This window comes from Ostrea edulis, chromosome 3 (assembly GCF_947568905.1).
Source record: "Ostrea edulis chromosome 3, xbOstEdul1.1, whole genome shotgun sequence".
Taxonomy (NCBI): domain Eukaryota; kingdom Metazoa; phylum Mollusca; class Bivalvia; order Ostreida; family Ostreidae; genus Ostrea; species Ostrea edulis.
In genome coordinates this window covers 4,528,739-4,551,045 of record NC_079166.1, presented here as the reverse complement: position 1 = coordinate 4,551,045, position 22,307 = coordinate 4,528,739, and the positions used below count along the sequence as shown (strand labels likewise).

Genomic DNA, 22,307 nt, shown 5'->3' with positions numbered 1-22,307 from the left:
AGATATTGTTATTTCATCTGCAGCTTCACACACACGCACGCACGCACGCACGCACGCACGCACGCACGCACGCACGCACGCACACACACACACACACACACACACACACACACACACACACACACACACACACACACACACACACACACACACACACACACATACCCCTCGTTAAACGTTTCTTCACTGATATACCCAAATCTCTATATGGTTTAGGGAATGTAGATATCCATTTGGATATCATCATGTACATACTCAAATAATAATTTTGAAGGATCGTTAATCAGTGATGTTATTTGAAACCACAATACAGCTAAATATAGAATCTGGCGTCAAACTATACCATCATTTTCCTGTTCCTCGACTCTATCGACCCATGTCTCCATATTCAATGTTAGAGGTCTTGTTTAGAGTCATTCTAAATGAAGTATTTCCCGAATATAATTCAACATAACAACAATTTAAATTTAAACATATGTAACCTCGAAAGTGCTTTATGAATGTTGTGTTTGTGTTTTAAGATGATTTTAATAGAATTGCGTTGTTTATATTTAAGTTGAATATCAAACCTTTTTCTGACTTGCTGACTGTGTTAGATTGCATATCTTACTATCTTAATATTAGTTACTGTATATAGTGATAGGTGAACATAGCAAATGAATAATGATATGCAAAATAGTTTTATGTTTTTCAATTCAAATGAAGCGTTCAATTTAATGATTTCCGTGTTTCCAAACGTAAGAGAAATGCATCATATATCGTGAATTGAAATAGTTTCCGCAACTTCCTTATGAATGTTTCCCTTCCAATTTAGACACCAATTTGTCTTTCATGTACTTGTTCATTCCTTAATTTCGGTCTATATCTGTGGAAAACAATGTGCAGTCCTCTGTAGAAGATCAGAAATACACAACAGACTATTCCAAGTCCAAGAATGGCATACTGAAAAGTTGCTGTGTTACCCTTATCAGTGGGGACATTCACCTCTCCACTGCAAAAGTTACCCATCGCAGCTAGTTCATCTAAAAGGAGGAAACAATTTATATGTATGATTGACCTATATATAGATAGTCAAAAACATTGTATAAACTATTTGAATCAGCATGACTTTTTAGTAGAATTTATATACTCACTTCCCAGCTTAGATAAAGGGAAATTATACCATCATTAATAAAAAAAAATCTTAATCAAAGGTACACAATGTTTGTGGGGGATTTCTTAGAAAAAAAATGGAAACAAGGCAATTTTGTATGAATCCTTACTCAAATTTTCATTTGCTGTATTCAACGGATAAGCGTCAGTTCTCGTTAACAGACTTGCAGGTGATGATGAATCTGTTGGAAGATGAATAATATTGATATTAAATGTATATTATGGTAGAAAATATTTGTAAAATTATATCGTACAACTATATGATTTTAACATCACAAGAGATCCCCTGTATTTAATTCACAAAACGTATTATATATTTTATGGAAATGTTCTATTTTATTTCATTTGCTACCGTTTCGGTATAAGGAAATCCACCATTCCTCATTATTTCACGACAAAGCATAAGATAATGTAACCAATCGGGTACATATACTAGTTAATTTAATGTTATATTAGGCATATCATATTACATGTTTGTTATTTCGTCCCATGAAGTTGCATTTATTTTTGTTAGTGCAAACTATTTGAAAATGTTTTAGAAGGTATTAAATTTTAAAGCGAAAGGATGCACCAATTAAAAAATGAATAATACTGCACCCCACCCTTTCCATGTCATGTGACGTATTGTCAACATTTATACCCTAGAAATTCAATCTCATTTTTGCAATTGATGACACAAATATTAAATTTCTCCATACTTAAAATCCAAACACGTGAATTCATTTATTTTGTTATTAAACCCTTCAATCCAAACACACCAATTATTAGTGTATGGATTAACACAACTCTTTCTTATTAAAACAGGTATATCTATAACTAGACTTTCATGTTTTACCTTTAATTATAATCATAGCAACGTATGTGCAAGCTATATAAATGCTACATGTAATGTTGTTAGCGTATATTTTATTTCTTTAATTCTGAATTTTTAATTCATGTTTTCTTTTGAAGTATATATGTGCCAAGAGATCAATATTTATTTTCAGTCAACTACATTTAAATGTTTTGCATGCATCTTGTTGAAAAATATGTGTGCGTTTATAGAATGCAATTACTGACATTTTGTCATAATGATATGTTTAAAATTTAAAAAAAAATATACACATAAAATTCTTACACATGTGTAAGTTTGAAATTGTCAAGTACATTGCAGTTTAATACCAAACACAACTGCCCATAACTTCCTTTTGTATTAGCATTATCTTGCAATGTAGAAAATGTGCATTCTAAATATCCATTTAAGATAATTGATTCTCATGTATGATTTGGAATCATGCCCTTAAAGTACAAACAAAATTCAACGTCTTTCTTTAATCGAAATATGATAGGTGTTTATGTCTAACATCGGTACCTCCATATCGGACGCTTATCAGCAATGGGTCTTTATAGGTTTATCTAAGGAGTTTTGAATTTCAAATTCTTATGCCACTATACATGCTTGAAGAAATACTAAAACTTTGAAATGTTACTCAAACTACTGTCCCCATAGGGTCTTATGCCAATCTGGAAGTGTTTTCATTTAACTAATATACTTCCCGTAATATCTATAACCCGTTATGTGTTTGAAGGGATACTAAACGTTTGAAGTGTTTACACACACTACTGTCTCCATAGGGTCTTATGACACGCCCTAATTGCTTCTATTTACCTAATATACATCCCGTAGTAGGGTTACATTCCGACTCTTTACATTCACATGTCACTTGACACTCCTTTCCAAATCCTGGAAATGGACATGTTGATTCACAATATGGACCATAGAGTCCCGGATCACAATCTATCAAAGCCAAGTAAAACCACATACCTTCAGATATATGTACTTATCATTCAATAATGCATGCATCTAAACCTAAAGACAAATCAAATGGTACTTCATTTCTAAATATTGAGATACATAGATATTGCCTGATGATATGAATCCTACCCCCATAACTTCTTCTGCAGCCATGTTGAGGATGACAATCCTCTTCACTACAATTGCAGATTAAGGTACATCGAAAGCCATAATGCGGATAACGACAAGAGGATGCGCATTGCGGTCCAAAAAACCCAGGCATACAACCTGTATTGGATAAATTGAGTGTGCATTGTAAATATGTATATTGTAAAATCAGTGTTTGAATTTAGATCTAAAATGTGGAAATAGGTTATGGGAATTCAACAGGAATGGTACTTCATCAGCAAGAAATATTCGGACATAATTCAAAATACTTCTATACATTGCGCATAGTGAGATTTTACCTGTTTCCTGCAATTTATTTCATGTATTTCAACGATAACATATCATTACATATATAAGTATCATAATAAAATCTTATGTTCCTTAGATTTTAAATGCACGCATCTTTCTTCGCTTTACATATCTGCAAAATTACTGACTTGTGCAGTTGTGAATTGTTTCGTTCCAAACATATCCAACATAACCATAACAACATGTAGGTCCATTTTCTCTACAACAAAATTTTGTTAAACTTCTTTACCCAAATATGAAAGAAATGAATGCTGTATAATCAAGTATCTAGCTCTGATTCAAGTATGTCTTCCTCTTTGCAACATAGCAAAACAGAAAATATAAGTAATTAAGATAACATACATACCCTGAGCATACCATAGCAGAGACACGCGGGTGTAAAATAGACAGTGACCAAAACACAATGACGATGTGCACAGCCATCTTGATAAACATTTCTGTATCTGTATTTCCAATACGATTATTGAATGTTTCCCGTTGATAATTAAAGTCATGCTATTACATGTATATGCACTGGGTTTGAGTGTGTGAGTATAGATATCCTGTTTTAAATTGCCAACATCTAACGTTAAACCTTTGAAATTAAATCATTTCCAAGTTTTAAATCATTCCAAAGTTCACAAAAATGCACGAAACCATGCAAGCATTTTTTGTCACAGCATTTGATGTCTATGTTGCCAATTTTATGAAACAGGTTCCTTGATTTCAATATCTGCAAATATTTAGTCATAACTCACATATTTTACACTTGACCATATCTTTAATCTAATTTTGATAATGACTCTGGTTTGGTATATAACATAACAATCAGCAATGTTCAAATGATGTGAAATGTTATTTCAAATCATTGTCAAGTTCAATTATGAACACTGACCACGCTAATAAATGATAAGAAATTAAAGATGGTGTACCTTTTCCGGTTGTTCTTTTCTTTATTTCTAATAATGCTTCATCGTGCACAGCACCACTAAGGCTAATTATTTTCCTGACATGTTTATCACTGCTCGTTGTCTTCAGCTTTACATGATGATACAATGCTGATTTATGCATGTAAATTACCTCACTTTTGTTATAACGTTAAGTTGTCAGTTCATTCGATATATCTATGTGAACCTGAAGCGGAAGGCAAAAAATGGTCTTTCATACAATGTAACTGCTTTTTATATGCTATTGAACAGAGATGATAACGTCAGACTGACAACTCAACGTTATAACAAAAGTGAGGTCTTCAGCTTTTCCATCGTCAACTCCCCATATTTCTGACCTGCATCATGCTGTTTACATTTATACCTCTCAAATTAATCAAATTATAGCACAAGACACTTTGCAGATTCTTTGGTTGTTACAACGATCTTGTAAAAAGAGGAGCGTTCTTTCACTCTTCTTAACGCATGTATGATGGGAACCCCTAATTATATTTTTGCAAACAATCAACTAGAATTACTGCGTTGTTGTGATATATATTTTTCTGTAGGTTGAAATGAATGACAGCTGTCAAAGTGTATTCTGTACATGTTTCCAGATATTTATATTCAACTTTTATTACTACATTTGAATTGAAATAATAGGGTCCCTCTGCTCTGTATATACACTGTACACATTGTAGAAGTTGATATCAATAGAGAATACTTTCTTTGATGGTTGTATTGAAATGTAATACGTTTTGATGTTGTTAATTTGAGAGAAAAAAATCAATTTTACTTTAGATGCTTTAGAACTGATTAGAATCTACACCATTTCTGTCATATTAAGTTTGGGTTTTTTCTTGACAGTATTAAATCTGTATGACCCGATGTTACTTTAAAGCAGATTAATTACTTTACAAATTTATCAACTTTCTCTTAATTACATGCTTGAAACATCTGCATGTAAAAGAAAACTGAGAATATCCTTTAGAAAGTAATTATAGTGTGGTACATATATAAATCATCATTTCAGTGTTAATATTTTATTGAGGAGCAACGATATGGACTTGATGAAACATTGACTGGATCCATAATTTTATCTTTGTAAGAATTTTTGTGAATTTCGGGAATCCATTGCAGGTACGGTAACTCATATACACCAATCCCATTGACTAAAAAATTCTAGAGACCTTTTCGTAAACTTGAAATCGCAAAACTTTTCCCAAATCAAAAAGATCAAAATCTATGACCTTTTAACACTTTACACGACCATTCCTCAAGATGAATTAAAGACTAGAATTCTTAACATCATAGACAGTTGCTTCTTCAACAAAATTGGAAATCGGAAATTTTCATATCTAAAGATTAGTCATCCAAACAATTACTTTGATAAACACCACTCTGATTCCACAAAGAAATGCTTTAGAGTTGAAATAAAAAAATATGCTATAGTTTCTCATTGACAATATCTTCGTGGTCTTTGGTGATCAGATCTCTCAACAGTCTGTTGGAATTCCCATAGGCACAAAATGTGCTCCTTTGTTAGCTGATCTGTTTCTGTATTCATATGAAGCAGAATTTATTCTAAGACTTCTACATGATAAAAAAAAATATGTTACTGTGGAATTCAATTTGAAATCTAGATATCTCGACGACGTTTTGTCCATTAACAATTATAACTTTTATACATATCAACATATCCTTGTGAGCTTGAAATGAGAGACACCACAGAGTTGTCCACGTCTGCTTCATACTTATATATTTCGTTGAAAATAGACATTAACGACAAATTGACAACTCACCTGTACGACAAACGGAATGATTTCACCTTCTCTATCTTCAATTTTCCATATTTATGTAGCACTACCCCATTATCACCTGCATGTGGTGTTTATATATCTCAACTGCGCGGGTATGTTAAGGCAGGGTATGCTCCATTTATGCAGGTAAACTACATAATTTTTAAAATATGTTCTACACAGAGAGAGGGAGATATCAAGTCTTAAAAACTATTTTGGTTGTTTCCATGCGAACATTTTCTTTAATAGCAACATGGCAAACATGTGCTTCCGTATGACGTCATTGCATGACTGTTATAAATAGATCACGGATGTATCTTAGAAAATGGAAAAGTCGCTCACTACCCCAGGATTTAAATATTGGTCTAACTGGCGATAATGACGGTAAAGCACCCATAATATATCAGAATTACTGATAGAATCCTACCATTTTCAGTAAGAAATAATTATTAAACATTTAAACATAAAACCATTTAGCCCATGTTTTTACATTTTGCACTGATGCTATGCAGTTTTCTTTAAAAGTTTTCTTAACAGGCGATTCTATCAGTAATTGTCGTATACATTAGTGTATATTATATGGTCGTTATAATGATCTAGTTCGTCAAATATTGTCTGAGGTGTTTCATACCGATTGTTATGCCATTTTTGGCACACTGATTTTGACTACGGATAACTCCGTTTACCTGATCAAGATATAGGGCTAACGGCGGATGTGACCGGCCGACAGGGCATGCTTACTCCTCCTAGGCACCTGATCCCACCTCTGGTGTGTTCAGGGGTCTGTGTTTGCCCAACTATCTATTTTGTATTGCTGATAGGAGTTATGAGATTGATCACTGTTCGTTATCGTAGCATTTCTTTATAACCTTTCACACGGTGTATGAAAAGTATCTACAAGTATGCAGCGTAGTGTGGTACTTTTGCAGTCTTATTTCAGTGTGTGGCAGAGGAAAACCGGATCGACATGCTAAATAGAATGTTTTCTCCATTAAATAAAATTGTCAATGAATGAATTTAACATACCTTCATAATATCAAGAAATTATCAGTGTTTCACACACATATTCATTATATCCCATGTCATATATTTCAAATATTCCACATTTTGTCTATATATTTGCATGGCACCCATTAACAAATTCCTTCCATGTGTCAACATCACTCGATGTATAGTCATGACGTCATCAGTTTACTCTCATGTTGATACAACATAAATTAAACGACAGCAGTATAACATTTCCAATTTGTTTGGATCATTAGTACATATGTAAATGCATGGTTTATTTTATGCATAAATAAAACTTACATAAAAATAAAATCAAAATTTAATATATACTTGGTGATGCAGTTATTTCAATTCTGACATCATGTTTCAGCGGATTTTTTCCCAGTAAAGATTTTCATAACCTGACTTAACGTTCCCTCGTGTTCTGGCCATCAGTAGTTTTGAAATCGAGGCAAGCTACTGACAAACAAGTTGATGGTACAACGATTTCAGCAGTCTCCATTGAAGTAAGCAGTTCGCAAATTCTATGGTCGTTATAACAATTTAGTTCGTCAATACAACCTATTCATCAGGTAAAGTGTTGTCTAACGTGTTACATGCAGTTCTTGGCACACTGATTTTGACTATGGTTAACTCTGTTTACCTGATCAGGTTTTAGGGCTCGCTGCGGGCGTGACCGGTCGACAAGGGATGTTTACACCTGCTAGGAACCTGATCCCACCTCTTGTGTGTTCATGGGTTCGTGTTTGTCCAACTATCTATTTTATATTGCTTATTGGAGTTATGAGATTGATCACTGTTCGTTGTCATTGTTCGTTATCTTAACCTTCCATGCATTTGTAGAAAATACAGGATGTAGATTTGAACTTGAAATATGGTGGAATACCAGACTGAACTTTGTTATGGCGAAAAATATTGCATATGCTGATGACATTTATTCCATTGATAGGAATTTAGCGTTTAATTTTAAAAAAGTAGACCAACGCAGGGTCAAATTTGGCCCTGTTAAATGGTCAAACTTAAAATGAAATGTTGACGAATTGTTATCAGGCCGATACGACTTTTCCAACGTCCGGCAGTTTGCATAGCTTTGTCCTGACATTCACTCAGATAATAGCTATTTCTTATTGTCCACTGTTAACGGTAATTAAACGGTCGCTTTAGTGGAGCACGTAAAAGAAGTAATGCCAGGTTAAACGGATTTTCCGACTGTTAAATCAGCATCAACGGTCAAAAAACAACAATTGAGAGGATACTTATCCCCAATGTAATGCAATTACCCATTCTATCTGATGTTTACGTTGGTGTGCTTTTTTGTTTGTGAAATACGCTACAAATTATGTATGTTTGAGGTTATGTTTTGTGCCATTGTATTTTGACATCACCATCAAAAGTTTTCTGTATTGTTAATGCCCGTTAACTTTTGATGCAGTATTTTTTGTAATCTGCATTTTGAAGGATTAATTCACTAAGGTTTAAAGTTATAAAAGTATTGCATTAAAATTTAATTAATTTAATTTAAAAGACAAGCAAATAGAGACACTTACATTCTTTGAACTACTCGCATGTTTTCCATTTTGATAACTATTTTGTTTTGATCACGTGCATGTAAAAACCCAAAATGGTGACAATTCGAACACGTTCGAGGACAGTGAGCAAGGCACAATCTACGCGAATGGTAATAAAATGTGAAGATAAGGAACAGTGATCAATCTCAAAACGTCCATCAGGAATACAATATAAGGAGTTGGATAAACACGGACCCCGGACACACCAGAGGTGGGATCAGGTACCTAACAGGAGTATGCATCTCCTGGTGACCGGTCACACCCGCCATGACGATGCCATAGGGAGTTCCAAAGTCTTATTTAGAGCCAGTATTTCACAGTTCATGGTCGCTATAATAGTCTAGATTGGTAACACAACATATCATTGTCTCAAATGCTTTCCGACGCATTTCTCATAGCAATTGATAAACCATTCTTTACACACTGATAGTGACTTAGAATTGTTCCGTTTACTTGAACGAGATATAGAGCTACGGGTGGGTGTGACCGGTCGACAGAGAACGCTGTCTCCTAGGTATCTGATTTCACATCTGGTATGTCCAGGGGTCCGTGTTTATCATACTTTTAACTTGCATTTTTGTAAAGGAATTATGATATTGATCACTGTTCGTTATCCACCTTTTCACATTTGAAAATACACGAAAATTCGAACATAATGAGTATATTATCAGTTCTGAACATCAACATAGATAACAACACGAAATATAAAATCAAATATAATTCCAGTCAGCATAGTAATTTTGTTGAAGCTAGAGGATATATTTATTCGTTGCCACACATCATGAGACACTTATCGATATAACTTTAGAGTGATTGATATCAGCTGCAATGTACATTGTGAGTGCGTTTAATTTATGCAAATAAGTTCACGCGAAACTTTTCACTCGATTTGTAATATTGTTCTGCTTCTGGGTTTCATTGTCAATAAATATGTTCCCACGTTGATCAGTATCAGCAATCCAGCAATTACTGCTAGACAAATTATACCTGCAGTAAGTCGATCAATATTAGCCCTCCTTGATTGTTTGCCGCTTTTTGTATCCTGGTTTTCGTTTTCACAACTTGCATTCCTGTTGGGAAGATTTGATCCAGCTTTGAAGAAAAAAGGGAAAAACAATTAACAAAGAAGAAACAAAAAGGGCTGATTTCTGGCCAACATTAAAAATAGTTAAATTTGGATTGTTTAATTAAATATGATTTGTGATGCAATATCAAAAATTTTGCAATATTTGTTTCTTTAAACCATCAAGGGACACACATAAAAAAACCCGATCTTTTTTTGAATTTCTGAACTTATTTTATATATTAGTTGACAAGACAGCTTTAAATAAAGTAAGTAGAATACCAAATTTATAGTTAAGTTTAGAACATTAAATGAACCTCATAATAGATTAGGTTAATTCGATTTAAATTCCATTTTAAGGATAACGTCATAGTTTCATTTAAGATGTATAGAAGTCTGAAAATATTTTGAACGTTTGTTAAGTGCACATTTAAACAAAAAACAAGGCATTTTACAATTCAGTTTAAAACATCGAAAGGAAATCACTGAAATCGAACACAGCGTTACGATCCCATTTCGTATATAACATTCATTTCACCAAAGTAAACAACGTGCAGTTTATGGTCAAGTTCAAAACGTGAAAAGAAAATCATTATACTCGTAAATTAATGGACTGTTTTTAAGTCCTGATTCTAGGGAAACCCGAAGAAATGTGGCGAAAAATTACATATATCAGAACACATTTCGTAACTTGTGTCATACAACATTTGATAAAAGTAAACAAGTTGTTATAATTTATAGTTCAGTGTACAAAATGCAAGGTGAAGATAACGAACAGTGATCAATCTCATAACTCCTATAAGCAATACAAATAGATAGTTGGGCAAACACGGAGCCCTGGACACACCAGAGGTGGGATGAGGTGCCTAGGAGGAGTAAGCATCCGCAGTGTACAAAATCAAAGAAATAGGATCATGATTCAATTCATTTGAGTCCCGATTGTCGTAAAATTCTTTAATACAGTTTTGAAAAGGGTATATTTCTATATTTCATCCAAGTAAACATGGGCCTATTTTCATAATTCGTTACAGAGTATCATATATATATATATATATATATATATATGTGTGTGTGTGTGTAACGGGGTTGTAGTGGTAATCGATAAGACGAACTGGTATTTTCTATTGGTTTATTCTGGCATGTTTACTTATTATTTGGATTCTGCAAAACATCATATAAAGAGAAATTAAGTACAAGTATATCAATCAGTATATAGAAAGAATATAATATATATTTACATCTTCGACTAATTTACATGAAAACATAGACACATACATTACTAGACAAACAGTAACGCTAAAGTTATTCCCCTTTACACAATATCATTCAAATACTATAGTTTACTTATTTACATATCTGGAAATAACTTTCATTATTTATATTAGTTCTTAATATAAATACAAAGATACAAGTGTATGATTATTTACAAGCAACCTACCAACTATGGGCTGAATCCCTTTCCAATAGATTCGAGTGCTATATTGGTAATAATATCTATATGTAATACGATCTACAAGCAATATCATATACTTTATTACAGTGTCTTATAATACAAACGTATCTACAAGCTTATAAAAATATCATTGATCACTGAAACCCCATGACAATAAAATGTTTAAAACAGTAACTAATGTATCTCTTTCAGACATCTCTTTTCACACTATTTATCATAGATTAGCATTATATTAGTTATATCTGAAATGCTAAAAGTATGAAATGTCAAATTTAACTTACTGTCAATGATTCAAAATCCCGTAAGAAATATCCTTCTACCACTACCTGTACAGTCTAACCAAATGTGGAACTCTACTCATAGACAAGGGGTTTAAAGGCCTTGGCGGGAAAAAACTAACCAATGGGCTTTTTGGAATATTTAATTAATAAAGGGCTAAGAGTTTAAGGTTAAAGTTTATATTTGCTAGGCTATGCTTAAATATGACTTTGTTTAATATGTTTATCTGACTGCTTAATTATAATTTTAAGCGAAGTTAATTGTTTTTTAAAATAGTTACATATTGTTGAAAGTTATTTCATAACTTTTAATGACATCTGAAAGAAATTAAAATCAACATCAAATCAACATCAAATAACACTATCACATATATAAACACGTCCATATCAAATTCGAGCTATTATAACACATGTATTTTTAAGAAATCACATAATTTCTCTTCCATCACTGTTTTAACCTTCCTTCAGTTGTAGCAGTAATGATTCAATATCCAAAAAGTTGAACCAATGATGGACGTCAGTGCAAACATAATCAAACTGCCTTGCAGATCAAAGGTACAAGACGACTGATGTCGCAAATGCATATACACTCTTGCGCCAGCACGGCACTGTCAATACCAACCAGTAATGTTACCGAAGGAATACAGTATTCAGGAAAGATATATTGGAATATGGTGATTCCCCATTACTACGCTATCGAGTTCCTCATCTGAGAGTCGTGGGGAATCTTGGTGTTGGTACCGATTAGAGTCCAGTTCACGTGTTTGTGGAGCTTTTGTAATCCAACCATCGCTTGGAACCTGTTTGTTTGAGTTGCTAAAACCTAAAAAACCATCTTTAACAGAAGCGAAACAAACCAATATAATATGTAATGCATGCAATGATTATGAAATTAGTTCTCTTCAATTTATAGATAAGCAAAATCTACACAAAAGTATTTTGCACACAAATAAATATCCAAAACACAAAACTAACATTATTACTGGCACTATTGTCGAACGATTTCATATCATGAAACATGCCTGTTCCGCCCATTTTCTATCTGTATATCACTGATACATGTACAAGTTATGTACTAATCTTGCATGTACAAGAAATGTATTTTCCATTCATTAAGATTATTTTTTTCATATCTTACCTCTGTATGTGACTTCCAGTAAGGAGTATAGTAGTTTGTGTGCACCATTTTTGTCAACATGTGAAATCGGAACGTACGTGTTTGATGTTTGAAAATTAGCGATTTCTTCTTTCACTGTAGTCGCATGAAAGCAATGAAAATACATATAAAGGAAGACATCTTTCCTATCCTATTACCATTGTTCTGATTGATGTTCACCCCGATGTTTCGGTGCGGTTGCATATATATTTGACGATGCAGCACGGACATTGACATTTTCGGAAAATAAACCAGTTTCAAAGAAGAATAACTCATTCGAACAATCCGGATTGACATTATATTCTGAAAATTGCCAATGGAACATATGACATGTTTAAAGATTAGAAAAAATGTTTGTTCATATAATACTGTTCAATGTCCTTTGCTCTTTTGATAGGGGTAATTACTCACTTTACCGATCACGTGACTAGTTCCTATTTGGATCGGCCAGTGATCTATAAAACTTTAATATTTTCGCAATACATACCCAATATCATGCTAGAGCGTGTATAGCTTTCACTGACTACACGTTTTATTCTGCGATATTTTTCATCAATTTAATTAGTAGTTAGGTTAATGAATAACTATCTTCTCATTTGTTATTTGTGACCTTTTATGCATGATGATCATTTAACGGTTGTGAACATTCATTTTACCGACTTCGCGACTGCATTACGGACAAAATTTACCGATGAGAGGATATTTATTCCCACTCTAGTGCGATTTATGCATTATTCGGTGTGGTTACGTCTTATCTTGTTGCTGTTTGGTTCTTTGTGGTATATGAAATAAATGTTTACGCTTGATGTTAAATATATTTTCACTCTATTATGTCACAACTGCATTATTTTTGTATTGTTAATGTTCGTCCAGCTGCCTCAAACATTATTGGATTAGCCAATCAAATAACAAATTACGAAACGGTTGTATTCGAATCTATTTATAAAAGTGATACAATTTCATGACAATTTTCAAATGATAATTTACAATTTCATTTCATTTCTCACATGTATATATCATGCTTCTTTTCAGTTAACTCAGCATTTAATTGAATGAATACTGAAACATTATGTGTATTTCTAACATCCCTTGCTGCATGGTTCATCATGAATTATTTTATCGTAAGATGAAATGAACGTCCTCAACTAGTTTGTAGGTTGCATTTACTTAGATGAATAGAGACATCTGGATGAACAGGAACAATGTTTTAAACATGTAGATATAAGAAAAAATAGTTAATGCATTGATTTTTTTATTGAATTATTGATGTTATTTAATGTACAAGCAGACATGTTCTTTTATAATAATGCATAACAAGCTTGAAGTGAACGAACTTAATGGCTAATGCGACAGTCAATAGTAACATCAAACAATACACACAAAGTCCGTTCTACATTAAGAACATTGGTGCTATCATATACATGCAATACAAAGTAACATATTTCTTAATTGAATAGATATTATCACATGACGGAATCCAGATGATATGTCATATCAGTCAGTGTCATCCAATATCAGACCAAGGGTCGAATACTCGAGTGCTGATATGCAGTCCAAGGGCTTCAATAACATTTTACGAATTTTAGTATGTGATATTCTATTCATTAGATACGAAGGTATTGTGTACCTTCAATATTGTGTTTTTAAGGAATATTTTATCTTATAATGGTTCAAAGAGTGGATTTTACATAATACGGATATTCTATTCATTACGATATTTGCATTTCTTGTAAAGGTAGATTAATGTGCAATCTGTATATTTGTTGCATACATATGTGTTATACTTTCCCTTTGAAGGTATTGTGTACCTTCACCATTGTGTGTTTGAGGAATATTTTATCTTATATTGGTTCAAGAAGTGGATTTTACATAATACCAATATTCTATTCATTACGATATTTGCATTTGTATATTTGTTGCATACATATGTGTTTTACTTTCCCTTTGAGTTTAAACTAAGTCAATACAATCCTTTTGGAATTGAATCTATACAATAATTGCATCCATCATCACTCACAGGTCGTACTTCCAATAGGCCTAGTAAGGTACATATATTTATGTCAGGGACAGAAGCATATATCGAACATTTTCAAATGTCTAATCAATTCGATTCCAAGTAACTATAGTTAACATATGTTATTTTTATTAATTTGATAATTATGCATTTTTGCACACCTATTTGACATTTGATCCGTATATGATATGCAATATATGTATCACCATTGCCAAATATATAATCAAGTAAAAGACATGGTAATTTGATAATAAATAGATATGGAAATTTGATTTACCAATAGAAAAAAGGTCAAATGATACTTACATGCTGTGATGAAGTTAATTATCATTTTAGTTAGTTTTTGTGGTGTTGTCTGTAAATAGTTGTTTATGCTTGTAAGGTGTTTTCGTAGTGTGAATGTTGGTCGATAAGGCTATTTTTAGTATACCGGTTTGGTCAGGCAGAGTAGCGACTGTTTGTCAAGGGTGCGGCCACGTTTTCATACTGTACAGCAGGGGTCTTTTCTTGGCGAATTCCAGAAGTTAGTCTGGGAAATGGGTAGCCAGAGAGACAAACATTTTACTGTGTGGGCATTGGTTTTCCCCAGCCGGTAAGCTATATTTTGTATGAATTATTTGCGAGGTTTCGGGTTAATTTTCTCGTGTATTAAGTTTTCAATTTAGTTGTTAATCAAGTCGCTTTGTGTATAGGTTTTAGGTTAAGCAATTGCTATTTCAGTGCAGAGGGGATTTAAGAAGCTATCTGGGCCATATCAGGCAGTACTCTCAGCGTTTCAGAAGGTGCTTGGCGTGGGAATCAGAACACGTGCCGCCGTGCTGTACATGGGTGTTCCACGTGGTGGACTCGGTAATTATTTTGTGGGCCTAGTGTTCGCATTAGTTGAAGTCGGCATTACCCAGTTTCGTTGTCCAGTAGGATATCTGTGAGTCCGGGACTGGAAGCAGAGGGGCTGTTAACGCTATGTTGTGTATGGAGGTCTGGTGGTGCCAAGTGTGACGTGGCGTTAAATTGAATTGTGCTGAGTAGCCAAACTTTCATATTGAGTTTCAGTAAATTAACATTTTATCAAAAAGGAATTTGAGAAATTTTGTATTTACAAAACGTAATTTACTACTGTTTAACTTTTTCTGTAGTTAGCAGAATTTGCTACTATTTGAACCATTTTGTAATACATGTATTAACAGTTATATTTTCAGCCTATTCTTTGATTCTATGGCTGATTGTAGTAAAACCATCACACATGTAACAAAGGTGAACTGTTTGATTATAGTATAACTTTGATACTATAATTAACATATGAATTTTGTAGAGATATACCGACTGAGAATGGCTATTTGTTTATTCACCACCATTACCTGTACTCCTTAGTGTGGAAGGTTCAACAGCTACCGTGTGCTCGTTAACTTGGATATTCATTACAGTTGTTGATGTGGATGCTATTCTAGTTTCATTGTTGTCTAGAAGTAAATATTTGGTGCATTCAGCGCTTACATACCATCAATAATACAATGCAAAGAGTAAGAGGGAGACAAAAGATGGTACATTTATATAGTTAAACAAGCATATGATACCTTTACACCCCGTTGTCGCATTACACAGTTGCTGTTCGCATTCACAATTTTGTTGACATTCTTCTCCATAGTTTGGATATTGGCAAGGGTTTTCACAGTTACATCCGTACAGACCGGCTTCACAAACTGAATTCAGATATCACAATTAGTTTAACTGATTTCTAAACATGATAATTTATTTGGACATTTTGTATATAGAAGCACCGGCATTATTAATCAAATAACCACCATACGTTTCGAATGGAACACTATATCGCATAAAACAACCATGGCAATATTAGTATTTGATGAAAACAATTGACCAAACATTTTGATATATACATAAATCTTACGAAAAACAATTTTAACAACACAGCAGACGGAAATAGATGCGAATGACAAGAATTAGAAACAAAATATATCAATCAAAAACATTTTAAAATGTACATGAATTAATTAAAATTGTTTTGAAGTTTTCCGCCACACTCAATAATTTTTCAGTTATCTGATGGCGCCCGTTTTTATTGGTGGAAGGGGGAACCCAGATACAATGTACCTGGGATGAGACCACCGACCTTCTGAAAGTAAACTGGGGAAAATTCATTAGGATATAACCTTTAAGAAATTCATACTATGGTGCCTAACTTTATTTTAACATCAGGAGTACAGCATGCAGTTTATCTAAGGATTATGGTTTCTCCTAAATTAACACCGTTTCACCGGTAGAAAATTTGTAAGTTCTCCTTATTGTGCATTAGATACCTCACTTTGTTTAATGAACACAATATAAGTACCTTTTTCACATTCTCCACAACCATGCTGACGATGACAATAATGTATACTGCAGTTACAAATAAACTGACAGTCCTTCCCAAATGCAGGATATGGACAGGGCCTAGAGCAGTTAGGTCCATGGAACCCGATATCGCACGCTGTTTAAGATAAAAAATCTCACTATAAAGCTTCATTTATTATTCTACAATATCAACATTGGATCACCGTGACCGAGTGCTACGTACGTGTACATTTCTTTAGAAGTTTATTCCAAGCGTATCCAACGCAACAAACTGATCCGTTTGCCCTAAAATATTTAAAAAGCAGTCACTAAAGATTGTGTGCTTGTTTTGGTCTATTCAATTCCGTCGCACTTACACTAAAACGTTACCAGTGTTGAAAGGAGTGGTATAATTTAGACTTATTCATGTTGCTTTGGGCCACAGCGATGAGGGTATATTAACGTGTCAACGTCTGCTGCAACACGGGGGTTTAAAGTCACGTTCAATACATCAGTCACTACTATTTCTATATGGAAGCAGTTCACGACGGAGTAGACACTGTCATGTTTGCCTCTTAAGTTTGATGTAGGCCAATGTACGATCGAGGTTTGAATCCCGTGGAGATCCGGGATAGAATAGGTCCTCAGTACCCCATGCTTGTTGTAAGAGTCGGTCCTACAGATGAGACCCTGAAAAACTGAGGTCCCGTGTCACAGCAGGTGTGGAACGCTACAGATCCCTCCCTGCTCAAAGGCCATAAACGCCGAACATAGCCCTGCATTTTACAGCCCTTCACTGGCAGTGGTGACGTCTTCATATGGGTGATATATTCTCGAGATGGACGTTAAACAATATTGAATCAATCAATCAAGGTTTGATCCCGGTCAAGAAACGAACACTAACCACTAATGAAATGCTAATCAATACACATCTAAAACGTAGTACATGGACTTCCAATAATTCGTGTTTTCCCACCTCTCTATTTTGTATTCCTGTTAAGAGCTTTGAGATTAATCACTGTTCGTTATCTTCACCTTTCATGTAATTTATGCCACTCATAAAATAGATTTTGTAAAAAGTTGAACATCAATTATGACATGATTGTATCCAAGAAAACCTCGATATCAACTAACTTGAAATTATATTGAATAATGACTTCTGCATATCAATTAACTGGATTGCACTTTTGAGTTTCTTGGGAAATTTCTCCAAGAGTATTCTCAAAATTCTTCTGTCAAATATTAATCCCCTTCTGTACCCAGATTTTGCTAGTTATGGTATGAGCAAACCATAGATATACACATCATCTGCTTGCACATATTTTGAGCGAATGTACCATGCTGTTCTAAAAGATATTTCTAGACATTGTTTTCGATACACCGTCAAAAAAAAATCAAACGCCCTTTTCTTACCACTTTAAATCTTTGGAATAGCGGTGGGAACAAATCATACATGAGGGTATTGATAAAACTATCTCAAATATCGTGATATCTACAAATGTATATGTAACTAATGGCAGAGTGTGTCATAATGAGAAGATATTCAGAGAAGTTGCCTATTTCAATTTGATTAACAAATATTCACACAAACATTGAACCTCAACAAAACAAATTAAAGGAACTGTATATTCTTATAATATAGAATTTAAAACGCCGCCTGTGCATGGTTCTATGAGAACTCCTGCGGCCACACAGTGGATACATCTTAATCTAAGTATATGAGTTTTCAAAACATTTCCTCCCCGGGTCTTTGTAAATTCTTTGACTTTAATTTGATCTCCGTCTAGCTTTAGCGATTATGATATGGAGATGTAGAAAAAAATTCATTGTTCGCGGCAACTATCACGAAAATGATGCTTTAAACACCCGTTGATGCTTTGCAGATAATTGCTCGTTTCCTGTCGGAAATTGAGTTGTTCTTTATGTGAGAATACCTGAATTGCCTTTATCAATGAATGCGTTATGTCAAGATTACTTTTTCTTTCTTCAGAGGAAAATAGAGCACAAGAACAGTCTATATACAGACAGTTAACGAAGTTTGATCAGAAAGTCTCACTTGATATTAAACACTGATTATTTAATAAAGAATGCATAGTTTCAAATGAATAGTAAAACATTTTTTACATGTGAATCTGCTAACTCTTAAAAATAATGAGAATTTATCCTCTACTTACCCTCCACAATTTGGTAATCCAGAAAACTTCATCTGATTGAAGAGAATACAAATTATCGAGTATTTTATAAGGTGGTTTAAAATCATTCTACAGTTATATCAACTCATTGAAATATAGTTTAAAAGCAGGTAGGATATAACACTGAATGTGTTCCCCTTGAAAATAATGTACACTTTCCTCAAATTTCTCACTATTTGTTTCCTGTTCCAGTATCATGCAATTCATTTTATTTTATTGGTTATCTTCCTGATCACGGTTTCATTAATCATTATTAATTAAATATAGATAATGCTGGGAAATATTATAAACTTATAACTCATATCGTGTTACCGTTCCTTGCCTATAATGATTGTAAATACATTAATCCAAATGACATGCGTTTTAAAACTGTCTTTCAATAATATTTTAGAAGACAATAGCCTTCCACTTATCTGCTTACCAAAGCAAAACTACAAATTCAAAAAAAAGAGACTATTATAGAGTGTGCCGCATTTTGTAAGTATTACAGTTGTACATTATTGATCTTTTTTTCCAAGATTTATCGTCTAATATCATATTTAGAAATTTAAACACCAAAGAAATGAAAACACAATGTTCATAGTCTAATATAAAATTTAAAAAATTAAATATCAAAGAAATCAAAACACAATAAAACAATGAATATATTTCAATCGGAAATAAAGACAGGAGAAAAACCACAAAAGGCGCTGCGGATACAAAAACATTATTGAAAATTATGGGAATGTTGGAAGACGCAATTTCAGTAAACCTTATTAAGAATGATGTGTAGTTGCTTAGATACGGTGAACGTCATTTTAGACACTCTCCCAAATATTTGTTCTAGCATTTGTAACACGTGACACTTATAACTATATAAATGCCCAACATTCAATCATAGCATAATTATTAAGCATAAGCTGCGTCAGAAAAATGAAAATAGGGAATTATTGGTCAATTATATTGGCAATCATATCAATATCAGATCCACTTTCAGGTAAGAGAAGTAATAGGAAACTTCGTTCTAAATTTTTATAACGTTATCCTTATTTATTGCATCGAATGTATGTTGAAAGACAGTTGTATATCATTCAAAAAGGAAACGTATTAGAAAATTCCAAATCTTCACATGCATTCAATGCATACTTTTCCTCTATATATCACGGTATCATTTCTTTTTTCCTCTACCTTATACTTTTAATAATCATGTTGTTTATATTGTGGTGCAGAGCAGGGGAATTGTAACACAACACCTACCTACGATGCCCCGTTTTGAGCAGTTGTTGATATCAAAATGGCAAACTATGGACGGACATAGAACAGCGCAATATGTCCAGCAGGCTCCCATTTGATGAATGATTTGAACTGTCATTGATCTAAACCAAAGGCAGAAGTAGATAAAAGGTGTCACGTAAAGAGGAAACGTCTCTTGGAAACAACGAATGATGTTTTTGGAAACCCATGTGTTGGAACTTACAAATATTTGAATGTGGAATTTACCTCTGTTTATATGTAAAAAGTATCGATTTAAATGTTACACTAGTAATCACAAATGATTGAAAATATTAAACCTTTCTGCTGGAATATATACAGATGTAAACAAAATATATACATAAGGTTTATCTATATATGTTTAAGCGTTTTAAAATTGAAATTGCAAAATCTTCAATGAAATTGTCTTTAAATGTTTTTAGATAATGATGTGTGATTGATGCTGTATCAAAATGAACATGATGAGACAAATCTGCGTTTTGGAGAACAATTTGTATGATTAGTCATCTAGATTTCGGAAAATCACATGATAAAACAACGTAATGTGAGGGAAATAGAAAAACTCAAAATGATGAATATCAGATGCCTCATCAGGATGTGATGAAATAAAAATACATGAGGTTGTACGCTGTTGTTAAGAATTACATATTGTGACTAAAATTGCGTACACAGTAATTGTCCTAAATGCAGAAATCTATTGTCACGTATTGTGCCCCACTTCTGCCAAATAGTTTCTGTAGTGCACCCCTTCCAAAAAGAAAATCCAGATAAAACCTAGACAGTCACCCTACAAGGCAAACACACCGATGATTAAGATTTAGCTTTCAGACTATTGCTTCCTTGATGAAAGATGAAGATAAGGAACAGCAATCAATCTCACAACTCGTACACACAATGCAAAAGAGAAAGTTGGGCAAATACGGACCACTGGATATACCAGAGATGGGATCAAGTGCCTAGAAGTAGTAAGCATCCCATGATTTTAGTTTAATTTCACTAGCGAAAGAATGCTATCCTTACCCTGATAAAGTGGACAATTAAATATGATTTTGACAACAAGCATCACAACTACGTTTTACTTTACTTTACTTTAAAGCATTAATTTGTAATTCTAATGTTCATTAAACTTTCAAAAACATGTCATTAAATCAAAAGAGTGAAACTTATTCTGTAACCCACTGACATAATGCTTGTGTAAATTCTTTATTCAATAGTATAGTTATAACATACCGTTTGTTAGACCGTTGTTGGGACGCTGCTGTTGACTGTGGATACTGTGGATAACTCCGTTTACCTTATAAAGATATAGGGCGCACGGTGGACCATGTGACCAGTCAACAGATGCTTACTGCTCATCAGCACCTGATTCCACCCTTGGTATATCCAAGATCCGTGTTCTTGTATTGCTTATAAGAGGTATGAGAGAAATTCATTTCAAAATTAAGGAATATCTCCCTCATGCATAACTCTTATCCTTGAACGAATTTGGCTCCACTTATTTGGCACGCTGTTTTTGGCTATATTTAGATCTAAAACTTCATAGTTATTTCGGATTTCAAACATTTCGGTTGAGCATCACTGAAGATACATTATTTGTCGAAATGCGCATCTGGTGCATCAAAATTGGTACCGTATAAGTTTTACATATATGTATATTTCATTCGAGTAAACACACCTTTAGATGGCAGTGTACAGGTATAAGTTTTACATTGATCACCTTTCATATACTAACAGGATATATCTAATAATATACAACAAAAGTATACATACATCTTAATTTTACAGAAACTATTTTCTGGGGAATGATATCTGGTGCAACAAAATTGGTACCGTATAAGTTTTATATTGTATTCCACTATTTGAGCGAGCGCATCTACATGTACACACAT

The 22,307-nt window shown here is 33.5% G+C and overlaps 2 protein-coding genes across 3 annotated transcripts; both read right to left on the bottom strand.

The window, feature by feature from the left end:
- Window positions 1–661: 661 nt before the first annotated feature.
- LOC125677036 (multiple epidermal growth factor-like domains protein 6) lies at window positions 662–3,866 on the bottom strand. Of its 2 annotated transcripts, XM_056159792.1 has the most exons (7): window positions 3,750–3,866; window positions 3,532–3,602; window positions 3,077–3,214; window positions 2,801–2,929; window positions 1,263–1,334; window positions 963–1,022; window positions 662–865 (listed from the first exon to the last, which is right to left on the bottom strand). In XM_056159792.1, the coding sequence occupies exons 1-7, from the start codon at window positions 3,836–3,838 to the stop codon at window positions 849–851; spliced, it is 576 nt and encodes a 191-aa protein (XP_056015767.1). In that variant the 5' UTR covers window positions 3,839–3,866; the 3' UTR covers window positions 662–848. The 2 variants fall into 2 exon arrangements, with proteins under 2 accessions (XP_056015767.1, XP_056015766.1); XM_056159791.1 differs by having other exon boundaries at window positions 662–1,022.
- Window positions 3,867–9,386: 5,520 nt separating this feature from the next.
- On the bottom strand, window positions 9,387–19,321 carry LOC125676770 (cell death abnormality protein 1-like). The gene is made up of 6 exons (XM_056159788.1): window positions 19,150–19,321; window positions 17,220–17,281; window positions 16,995–17,132; window positions 16,222–16,347; window positions 16,006–16,107; window positions 9,387–9,775 (listed from the first exon to the last, which is right to left on the bottom strand). Exons 1-6 carry the CDS (start codon window positions 19,233–19,235, stop codon window positions 9,564–9,566), a joined length of 726 nt encoding a protein of 241 aa, XP_056015763.1. The 5' UTR covers window positions 19,236–19,321; the 3' UTR covers window positions 9,387–9,563.
- Window positions 19,322–22,307: the final 2,986 nt, after the last annotated feature.

Bases quoted from the DNA above. Each gene is read 5' to 3' on its own strand.
- LOC125676770 (XM_056159788.1), bottom strand. From the start codon at position 19,235: ATGATTTTAAACCACCTTATAAAATACTCGATAATTTGTATTCTCTTC. The intron at 17,282-19,149 runs GTAAGTAGAGGA...TAAATATTTTAG, and splicing joins GGATTACCAAATTGTGGAGG to GGCAAACGGATCAGTTTGTT. The intron at 17,133-17,219 runs GTACGTAGCACT...TATCTTAAACAG, and splicing joins ACTTCTAAAGAAATGTACAC to CGTGCGATATCGGGTTCCAT.
- LOC125677036 (XM_056159791.1), bottom strand. From the start codon at position 3,838: ATGTTTATCAAGATGGCTGTGCACATCGTCATTGTGTTTTGGTCACTG. The intron at 3,603-3,749 runs GTATGTATGTTA...ATTTTGTTGTAG, and splicing joins TCTGCTATGGTATGCTCAGG to AGAAAATGGACCTACATGTT. The intron at 1,023-1,262 runs GTAAGGATTCAT...TCCTCCTTTTAG, and splicing joins TACAGCAAATGAAAATTTGA to ATGAACTAGCTGCGATGGGT.